The following is a 10,947-nucleotide window of genomic DNA, read 5'->3' as shown; positions in this document are numbered from 1 at the left end:
ACTTGCTTGGGTAACTTTTCTACTTTTACACCTTCATCTGAAAGGGCACCATAAAATATTTATTTTAAGGCTCAGTAAGGATATTGCATTGGGAATATTTGTCTTTTAAACTGCTATTCCTTGTGACAAAATTGTTAATAAACCACATTGTTTAGGGACAAATTGGCCCAAAACATTGATAAAGCCTGTTGTAGGAATCTGTACAAATCAAAACTGCTTCCAGTATAATGGTATTACTATGGGTTGATAATATGCCTAAAAACATGATGTTGGGGGCATGGTAGTTTAATAATACTATCACAAAGACCACCTGCCCGTCACGTAATTTTAGAGGAAGCATTCTGGGTCAAAAAGAAAAGCAAGAAAACCCACTGAAATCAAATAAACCCAGACGCAATTTAAGACACCTATTTGAAAGTGCTGTTGTATTTCTTTGCAACCCTTAGTACATTTCTATATATGCTGTCTAGCTGGGAGAGTCAACAGATGATGTAAATTGCTTAGCCAAGAACTTTGAAAGTTGCTAGGTAAGTAATGAAAAGCTGCAAAGGCTCAGTCCATAATCCAGGGAAGAATCTGTTTTCAGCAAAACACTGTGCTCAGATCCCATTTCTTATTTGTGAGTTTTGCTGAATGCCCACACAGGGGAGGGATAGGATGTTAAGAGTCCCCTCCATTTGTGCTTGAGGTACTTGCCCAGTGAGACATCATACAGGACATAGAAGCGGATGTGTGGCGTGAAGTTGCCCCTTGTGCATGAGAGGGAAAGCAGGGATCTAGCTGTGACTTTGAGCTAGAATTCAGTCCCTGCATCCCTGCCCTGTCTACACAATGCCCCTTACTCAGGCCACATATGTAATGAAAAAGACAACCAAACGCATCTCTTTAAAAACTCGACAAATTACAGGCTTCAAAAAAAATTTACTTTAACTGAAAATTCAGCTCAGTTCAATCAAATTCACACAGTACAAAGAAGGGGGGGGGGGTGACTTCTGGAAATAACCAATATTGTAAGAACACCAGAAGTCTCATGTAGTGGTTATACAAAGATAACATGCCCAGCAATTCTGGTTTCTTCCTCATGTGCTTCAGTTCCTGCTTTCAAATACTGTGCAGTTGCTTAGTCCTTTTTATCACTGATTGGCTAACCATTACAAATTCAAAACTCTTCAGAGGTAAAATTACTTTCCTGCAGCAGTAAGTAGAAAAGCATATGCAATACTAAAAGTTGTATTGTTTGTGATAAGAAAGAATATGACAGCATTGTTAATCACAGAACTATAATAAGGGTTCATTCTAAATCCTGGATTCAAACAGCTTCTTACATTTTTATAAAAAGACAAATGCTTTGTAAAAAACATTTAATATCTCTTATGTTGACAGGTAGTCAATTATACGTATAATGTCAACAAAATATTCCTTCTGTTTACATGAAACATGGAAAAAAAATTCGTTGAGAAACTAAGAACTAGAATCAACAACATTTTTTTCTCTCAGAAAAACATGCTCCTGTATATGTATACAAAGTAATTAGCAGATTCCTTTTTGTTATAGTTAAAATTTGACATTTAGGCTTTATCCTGTGTAGGAGGAAACTGTTCTAAAGAAAAACAAAGGTAAGAACATGTTAATACCATTCTAGTAGAGTTTCCTTGATCAGCATGGAAAATGTATTTATCTTCTGAGGTCCATTTAGGATATGTTATAGGCAATGGGCCTACAGTTCTACTAACAAGATTTAAAAAAAAAATCCTTTTTCCACACTGCTTAAAGAAACTACATCAAAACCATGTTTCAGAAGTAGTGTTGAGAAGGTCTGTTCACTTAGATTTTCAGTTTCATAAACTATACTTTGAAAATTTATATTGTGCTTAAACTATAGGTAAGGCATATAATTGGTATCATATAAATTTAATTATTTTTTTAAAGGCCAGAACAAATGTTGTAATATGTAAATGGCATTACATGTGCATGGGATGGAACACAATGAAAACTGGAAAGCACAGAAAATTATAGGAGCACAATTAAAGAGGATAGACTTCAGTCAAAATATTCAGGAGGAACCTATTAGCACAATTTGCCTAATCTTTGATTTTTAAACTATAATTGAGAAACACTTTAAGAAATAAATAATTTTAGAAGTACAAAAGGAACATCTGTACTTGTCCTAAAGATTCTAAATACCATATTTTCTTCATCTGTAACATGCCACAGAATAGGATATGCCCCTTGTTTTTGAAAGACAGAACAAAGAAAAATAATTTTGCTTGTAGTAGGTAATAGAGTAGCAGTAGCTTACTCATTGTTCTGCCTTCTGTGGTTCATGTATAGAGTTCTTCCACTTGTGCCTAGCAGAAGCTGAAGTGGCAGAAATTTCTGTTACCATATTTCCTAACTTATAATGTACGGTCCACCCCTCCATTTTCCAGTGGCTGATTTTTGGGTGTGTGTTATATGTAAGAAGATATGGTATTTCATAAGAATGTGTAAACATTTAAAATTAAAAGTTATGACACAACATCTACTTTCTTTGCAATATAATTGCCATTGGATTCTGAAAGAGTTCTTCATTTTTAGAGTAACCTTAAGGAAAGACTTGTGATCCTGAGAATCTGTGTTCATATAGATGCATCCTAGAGACGATAAATAGCTTGCCAGGCAGATCTCTTGTTCCTTGGAATATATTCTGTATAATATATGGTTTTATCTTCAAACCGAGCTGACCTAGGGAGAGCAACATGTAAAGGTTTGAAACCTTGAGCTGGAATGATCTCGTGGTAGATAATGAGATTTGAATTTGGTCAATTCATCAAATATTCCAATGGGTTTTGGAATTTCCTGATGTCTTTTAATAATTTCTTGCTGGCTGCTGTCCCAAGCTTGAAAGTGTTCTTTCATAGTGGTGTTTCCTTGGAAGTAGACTTTGCTCTTTCTTCCATAAGAAACTGGTCTTACTGGGGCAACAAGACAGATCTCATGCTGAACATACTTGTAGAGTTTAAATCCATGTTAGCTGTAGGTGGAACATATTCTTTCATCTTGCAGACCTCAGGCAATGAGACTGACCATGGGAGCAAATTTATAATTCAGTTTGGCTAGCAAGATTTTTTAAAAGATCCTTTTTCTACGCTGTTAAAGAAAACTATGTCAAAGCCATATTTCAAAAGTAATACTAAGAATATCTCCTAAATTAGATTGTCAGTTACATGAACTATATTGTGAAAATTTTAATTGTGCTGAAACTATATTTAAGGCCTATTATTGCTAATATAGATAGTTAATTTTCTTTTAAAAATCCAGGAAACAGCTATCATGTTTAAATGCTTATGACATATGTGTGGACTGGAACATATTGAAAACTAGAAAACACAGAAAATTGTAGATACACAATTAAAGAGAATAGATTTCATGCAAAATATTCAGAATACTGCTAGCACGAGTTGTCTAATCTTAGATTTTAAAACTATAATTTATAGAGTATAATCAATTTAAGTAATTTTAACATTTTAAAAATTACAATAATAAATTGCATATTCAATTGCCATTTGGTTTTATATTTGTTTTGAATCTTAGCTCCAAAGATTCCAAATGTGTTATAAAATTGTGTAAACCAGTAAAATTACAAGTTATGACACAACAGCTACTTCCTTTGCAATATGATTACCATTGGATTCTGAAAATGTATTCATTTCTGGAGTAACCTTGTGGAAAAACTTGTGACCCTGAGAATCTGTGTTTATGTAGACATATCCTGGAGGAGATGAATAGTTTGCTGGGCAGATGTCTTGTTTCTTTCTTGTATACTCTGTACGATACATGGTTTCATCTTCAAACCGAGCTGAACTTGGGAGAGCAACATGTAAAGGTTTGAAACTTTGAGCTGGAATTATTTCATGTGGTAGATAATGAGATTTGAATGTGGTCAATCCATCAAATTTTCCAGTGGGTTTTGGAATTTCCTGATGTTTTTTAATAATTTCCCGCCGGCTGCTGCCCCAAGCTTGAAAGTCTTCTTTCATGGTGGTGTTTCCTTGGAAAGGGACATTGCTCTTTCTTCCATAAGAAACTGGTCTTATGGCGGCAACAGGACAGATCTCATGCCAAACATAGTCAAGATGGCTTGTGGAGTTTAAATCCATGTTACCTGTAGGTGGAACATATTCTTTTATCTTGTGGACTTCAGGCAATGAGACTGACCATGGCTGAAAACAATCCTGGAATTCAGTGCTTCCATTAAAGTGAGCATTGGACCCAACTTTGGTGTATTCAGGCTTGCAGCTTTTTGAAAGCTCCCCAGGTAGTCCTTTAAAATCATTCCGGTGGGTTGTGAGATCTTCTAAGGGTTGGCTGCTTGGCTTGTATTCTTCCTTTGATCTTATAAATTTTGGTTCTAGTGGATGAGCAACATAAGAACTGCGATGACTAGTAACACCATTAAAAGGCAGATCTGAAAGTTTGGCCACACAAGGAGGTTTAAAGCTTTGTCGAGGATTCAGCTCGCGGGGAATAAAATCATCTTGAAATGTGGTGGAATTTCCAAACTTCTCTGTAGGTGGTTGGTAGGGGTGGTCCAATTTATTATGTCCCCTTCTTTGAACTTCCCATGATCTGTAGTCATCTATATGACAAAAATAATTCTTAACCATAGAAAGAAAGATTATGGAATTCATCACTAATCTGTGGGCGTTCTATCGAAAAAAATTCGATTTCTTTTTACGTTAACGCTTCCTAGCAGAACATTAGAGTTATGCAGGACATACCATTCTGTTTGAGTGTCTGCTATAATGCCACTTCTGTTTTTCTCCAGTTTTGGGAATTTTAAGAGACGTACAACAAAATGCTACTTGGTACCACATAATGATTATTTCTTTTTAGAAAAAAAGGGTATTTGAGGTGTACAGATTCAATTTCTGTATTCTGTTGTATAAAAATATCAGTATACTGGGGATATCCACACAGTTTATGTTTTATCCTAGCACTGTTGATGAAACAAAGAGCATAGGACTGGAGCATACAACTCCTTAGTCATTGAATCTGGCCAATGGGCTTTAGTATCTGCTGTTGAAGGCAACCAGGTCATATAATCCTCTTACTGAAACTGACCATCATAAAACTAAGTAAATTTTTGGCCCAGTGGTCTTAGTGGAAGGCTGTTCCAGTACCTCATTGCTCTGATTATTAAAAATCTTTTTCTATTTTGCAGACTATGTGTATTCATGGTAGCTATTGTCTATGTGTTATTATGCCAACATTTTCCTTTAGCTTAAATAGTTCTTGTTCCTCCTTGTGTTTCTTTTCTGGTGTATTTATAGAGAGTAACCACATACCTTCCCAGCCTTCATTTTGCTATGATAAACAAAGGTAGCTGAAATACAGGAACATAATTTTAGTAAGGGATTAAAGACCTAAATGACAAGTATTAAGAAGCTAGTGAATTGGAATTGTTATTAAGATGTTTTTCTTCCTTAAATTCAGTAACGCTTGATTCCATGCTTCCACAATCTCAGCTTTTGTCATTATGCTCTACTTTCTTTACTCCAAATATTCTAACTTCCTCTTCTGATGGCCAAACCTGGACTTCATCACCTTAAATATCCTTCCCTTCTGGCCTGGTGACCTTAGCCTTCATCCTCAGAACATCTCTTGTCTTTGAAGCTTGCAGCTCTAAAAGCCATATCTTATCATTCAATACTCGGCTATTTTTAATGTGGGCTGTGTACAGATGTTCTCTCAGGTTTGTTCTCCTGGTAGAAAAACTTACCTGGAGATGCCTGAACATGTATTTCAGTGTTGAGCCCCTGAAGAGCAGAGAGCTTCCAGTGCTGACACTGTGCAGCTAGGGGAACCCTACACACACCTCTCAGCATGCTCTGCAAACTCCCCCCGTCTGCCCAGAGGCAGATGAAAGCAGCAAACTTGGCAGTTCTGATTGGTTGATTCAGACTGCCTGTGTCTCTCTGCAGCACAATGTGAAAGGCACATGTTCTGTTCCCTGCTCAGCTGGAGCGTCAGAGTCCAGCAAGTGACATGGTGTCTTCCTGCAAGATGGGAAAGCCAAGCACCCTGGGATGCTGGAGGACAGTGGCTTCTCTGAGAAAAGAATGTGTAGAGATGATCACTCTCCCAGGAGACTGTGATTTAATCCTGGTTGTTCCCAGGTTATTTTTCTCCTGCAGTAGCTAGTTTTGCTCTGGGAGAAAAAGCCTGGACAGCTGTACACTTACAGTTTTTCCTGAGAAAACACTAGCTCTCCTAGTAGAAAATGAATGTCTATATGTGGCCTTGGGTTGCAGAGTAGTTGCACTAGAATTTAAGTACAATGTTACATATGTAGAAGATTGGTTATAAATTACAGTGAACTTTCTGAATTACATAAATGGAGAATGTTTAAGGACCACTGTGCTGATCTTTGTAACCTATCTTTTTGTTGTTGTTGTTCAAACAGTCCATTATTAGAGTGGAGAGAGAGCTGAAACCAACTGTGGACAATCAGTCTGCCTGGGGGGAAAAATAGGAACTCGGTTGCCTTCTCAAAACTGATAGTCTCATGGTCAGATAAAGTATATTTTTCTCTCCAAGAGTTCCAGTCCTTTTCTAAAAATTTAAATCAGAATGTGCTTATCTCCTCAGTGAGTCTGAAAACTGCTGAGAGTAGAGTATTACTGTTAGCCCAAGACTTCAGCTAAGTACAGTAGCAAAGAAGTTATGAAAACAAGTTTGTTAGCACATCACATCCATAACAACATTAAAAACATGAACATTTTCTTCAGTTTGACTCTGTTCACTAAAAACTCTTGATTTGCAGAAAATGTTATCTGGAAGATTTGCTTACATTATAACTAGTAATGCCACCCATGTTCCCCTCGTTCCAAAACAGACATTCCCCCAAAGCAATGCTCATCAGTCGCCCTCCTACTAGTCAAGGAAATATGGAAAATGTTTCTCCTTTCAGAACATATCAGCAGTAACTCAGAACATTCCCTCTTCTTTAGAAGTTGATTACCGACTTCCACCTATTTGGCCCCAGTATGAGAGACCAAAGCCAGATATCAAACTCCACCTTTCCAGCAAGGCCATTCATAATACAGTCATCCTGCTGCCCATTTCTCTGTCTAAAAGTGACATGTGCTACTACCTTGATAGGTTGGAATGGTGTCTAGTTTTCCTCTTTGAATGTGCTTTCTCTCTAAAGGTCTTACTAATGTCACTGGTTGTATTTTGTGAGGATTATAATCTCTCTTGTATGTAGTTCCAAGATCAATCTCTCCAGGTTTTGGTTTATACTCTTCTTGTACCTGAAGAGGTCTTTTCACAACATCATATGGACGATAATCAGATCTGAAATGGAGATACATACCACATTACTCAAAATCCTAACCTTTTTCTGAGTGAGGCATTGGTAATTTTTCCATAAATAGAAACATAAAAATGAAAAATCTCTTGTGCAGGGACTAAAATAAGAGACCTTTTTTAAAGAGTTAAAATTTAGGGGCTAAATACAGGATAAACAGAGGAGAAGTATGATAAATTATTTATTCTTTGTACTTAAGAAAATGGTGGAATTGTAGAAACCAGGTTAAAAGATTAAACTTTATCCAAGGCCAAATATTTAAACAGTGCAAATTAGCTTAAAGAGAACTGAAAGAAAGAAGTATTTGTCTAGGAATCTGGTTTCATATGTGCACATTGAGTATGTGGCACCCAAACAAATACATTATCATTGTGCAAGACACTATTTCAGCAACCAACCATTTGAATTTTGGTACTACATAGACACAGGCTGAACAGGCTTCAACTTCAACTTGGTTCACATTGTTTGAAGATAGCTTGCCATGGATAAGTAAGGTTGCATGGTACTCCCTCAGTTTTTTACTTTCTGCTTTATGAAATGATCCTTTCTCTTCCTCTTTGAAAGATGTTCTTCTGCATTAATTTTTTAACAGATATTTCTGGTCCTCTCTCTCCTACATTTGCTGAAGGAATATTTTTTTAGGTCTTGAGAAGCGTTTGAATAAAAAATCACTTTCCTCATACAAGTACCTCTTCTCTGATATCTATGAACATACTACAGTAGTTTCCCAGTTATCCAGGAGAGATGAAGCTAGGTATCTAATGTATTAAGCAGCCACCACCACATCCTCTTTCAGATCTTCTATAGATGTCAATATGAAACCCACAAAACTATTTTATTTTTTGCATATCACCTTCAATAGTCTGGCTAAGCCAACTATGAAACTTAATTGATTTTTGCCGTTATATATTCCAAGTTTGTATATAAACACCTTTGAAAAGAATGAATTATAAAATATATATCACAATGGAAATTATTGCAATAAGCATACGTGTCGTTCCTGAATGAGAAAATATAAGAAACATTGCTTTCAAAACACATTGCTTCAATGTATTTACTTAAATGTTGTGATTCCTTCCATTTTCCCACGATGTGCTTGGTACTCCTGCTTTGGCTTAAGGCTTTGGGGAGGAGGGATGTTGCCATGTTGGGGATATTTTTCCACATATTCCGTCATGAGGCAAGGCTGTTCTCTATCATCATAAATCCTTGTGGGTTTATGAGGGCAGCGGTGTCGCCTATATGAGATATTGAAATGAGATCATTTAAATTAGTTTTATTTAAGGGAAAATATGCCTTGGTTATACAATGAAGGTATAGCAATAGAAGCAGGATCATCATCATGGGAATCTTGAAACAAATTATTTTCTATGGCAACAACAGTGTAGGTCACAGTAACATAGGATGCCAAATATTTTCATCTCACAGAATCTCACATCTATACATGAGGGATGGTATAATTTTTAATCTATTCCCCACGCTGATGTGCTTTGTTCCAGTCATTACTCTGCCAAGAATTTGCTTATGTCTTTCCTGCCATTACTATCCTCACCTATATAAAAAAAACCCAATTTAATAACTATCTTGCCCAACTTCTGTGATAATTTTCCCTTTCCCTTCTAGTTTTCCTTTTTCTTCTCCTGTATATTTATGCTCAATTCACCATGTATCATAACAGCTTCCCATCTGCCTTTTTTCTACAATTTCAACATTTGTTGGTGCTAGAATTTGTCTGATTTGTAACCTGCAGCTCTCTGGAACATGCTTCCTGAATCTTAGGGTGCGAACGGACAAAAAATTACAATTTGTTTGCAGGAAGTGGAAGCTAAGCTGCTGTATGTTAATGATTTAATTTTGGGGTAAACTATTCCAGTTTACCTTCCACTTACAATTGGAATGAGGCAGATACACTAAATTGATATGAAAGTAGAGTTGCCATCCCACGCTCGTCCGATTTAACTCTGGATACTTTTTCCCTTAATTTCTCATTGAGATTCTCCATGAGGAGGCAAAGCAGCATGGCGCGCCAGGCAGGTGGGTGGGCAGGTACTACTACTGCTGTGTGGGACAAAGGCAGGCAGACTGGAGCAGGTGCCACCTCACCCATGCATGCCCATCTGGCTCCTCTTGAGCAGTGGCTGGAAGTGGGGAGTGGGCTGGTCTGGGCACCGCTCCTCCTGCCTGGGGCAGGTATTGGCTGGGGCGAGAGGAAAGCACTGCTGTGAGTGCAGGGTGTGTGTGTGTGGTGCCCCCTAACCATGGTGCTCTGGGTGGTTGCCCATACTGCCTACCCATAAGGCTGGCCTCAGTTATTTTTTTGTTAATATGCATGTTGTTATACATTGCATTATATCTTGTACTAAAGGACCCTGGTAATGTTGGATACAATTAAAATATATAAGTTAAGATTTTCAAAGAAGCCTCAAGAATTTTGATTCACTTTCATTTACATGGCAGTCTATTTTACATCTCTCTGGTATAGTTAAGGGCCCCTGGTTTAAATAAGAATCAGGCTCATCTTGCTTAATCTCAAGCATACTTAAAAAAACATGCAACTTGCATGACATAGCATTACAGACATAAGATGGTGTTTTCTATCACCTAGAAATATGCATTTAAAGTCTTTTGCTTCACCACTGACTGGCTGAACCACTGGTAAAGAAAAAACACAGACTGCCTGTATACATGCTCAGAAAAGGAGGGCGTTTTAGTTAGATCAGTTCCTGAGCAGCCACTCTAATTAAAACACTACAGCATCACATGTACTAAGTCCCTGCACATTTTGGAATGGCCATGAGACGCTTTATCTAAACCTCATTTGATGAGGTTGAGTTAAAGTGTCCTGCAGCCATTTTCAAATGTGCGGGGGCTTAATACATGTGAGACTGCGGCCATGGTGCAGTGTTCTAATTAGAAAGCAGAGCTGACTTGATTAATTTGTCACAACCCAAAGTTGTGGTTTTTGTTTGTGTGTGCTTCGGCACCGCTAAATTATTGTTTCCGCCCAAATTGTAGCTTTCTTTGCACGGTAGAGCTCTCTGCTGCGGGACAGAACTCTGGTGCAACGGGGGATTTCCCGCCAAATTACAGCTTCTTTGCAGGGTGCATTTCTTTGCTGCATACTAGTGATGCACGTTGCAAAAGAGTTCCCACCATTTGTTTTTGGATTCGCGCCACATTATTGGCCGGTTCTAAATGTAGGCACACGTGGCAGCTAGCTATTGGCTTGCTAGCCGTACAAAAGGCTCGAGCGGTTTCCGCCCAAGTTGGAGGACTCCACGAACACCAGGAGGAGGAGACTTCACCCAGTGTGAAGATCTCTAAGCGCTGCGGATCCTTACGGACCCAACGCTTTTCTTAAGCAGGCAATAGAGGCTTAACAATCAGACCCATGGAGCTTTAATTACTCCGGAGGGAAAACAAAAAAACAAACCGCCTCTAGCCTCTCCCCGTCGCCGAGCGCAATCCCAGACGTATCTCTTTCCTGTAAACCCAATTTTCGAACCCACGGAGCCTAAACAACTCCGGGGGACCAGGGAACTGAACCGAACCCGCGGAGCCTAAACCACTCCGTGGGAAAGAATTGCCGAACCCCT

The 10,947-nt window shown here is 38.1% G+C and overlaps 1 protein-coding gene across 2 annotated transcripts in view; it reads right to left on the bottom strand.

The window, feature by feature from the left end:
• Positions 1 to 901: 901 nt before the first annotated feature.
• The window catches only part of SAXO2 (stabilizer of axonemal microtubules 2), a 28,460-nt gene continuing 18,414 nt past the window's right edge, over positions 902 to 10,947 (bottom strand). For both annotated transcript variants that reach the window (XM_006259820.3, XM_059714631.1), the window contains exons 2-4: positions 8,410 to 8,589; positions 7,136 to 7,338; positions 902 to 4,618 (exon numbers count right to left, since the gene is read on the bottom strand). In XM_006259820.3, coding sequence (XP_006259882.2) covers positions 3,627 to 4,618; positions 7,136 to 7,338; positions 8,410 to 8,589 — 1,375 coding nt within the window. In that variant the 3' untranslated portion in view covers positions 902 to 3,626. The remainder of the gene's footprint in view (positions 4,619 to 7,135; positions 7,339 to 8,409; positions 8,590 to 10,947) is intronic.

This window comes from Alligator mississippiensis, chromosome 11 (genome assembly GCF_030867095.1).
Source record: "Alligator mississippiensis isolate rAllMis1 chromosome 11, rAllMis1, whole genome shotgun sequence".
In the NCBI taxonomy this organism is placed as follows: Eukaryota; Metazoa; Chordata; order Crocodylia; family Alligatoridae; genus Alligator; species Alligator mississippiensis.
This window is presented reverse-complemented; position numbering and strand designations above follow the sequence as displayed.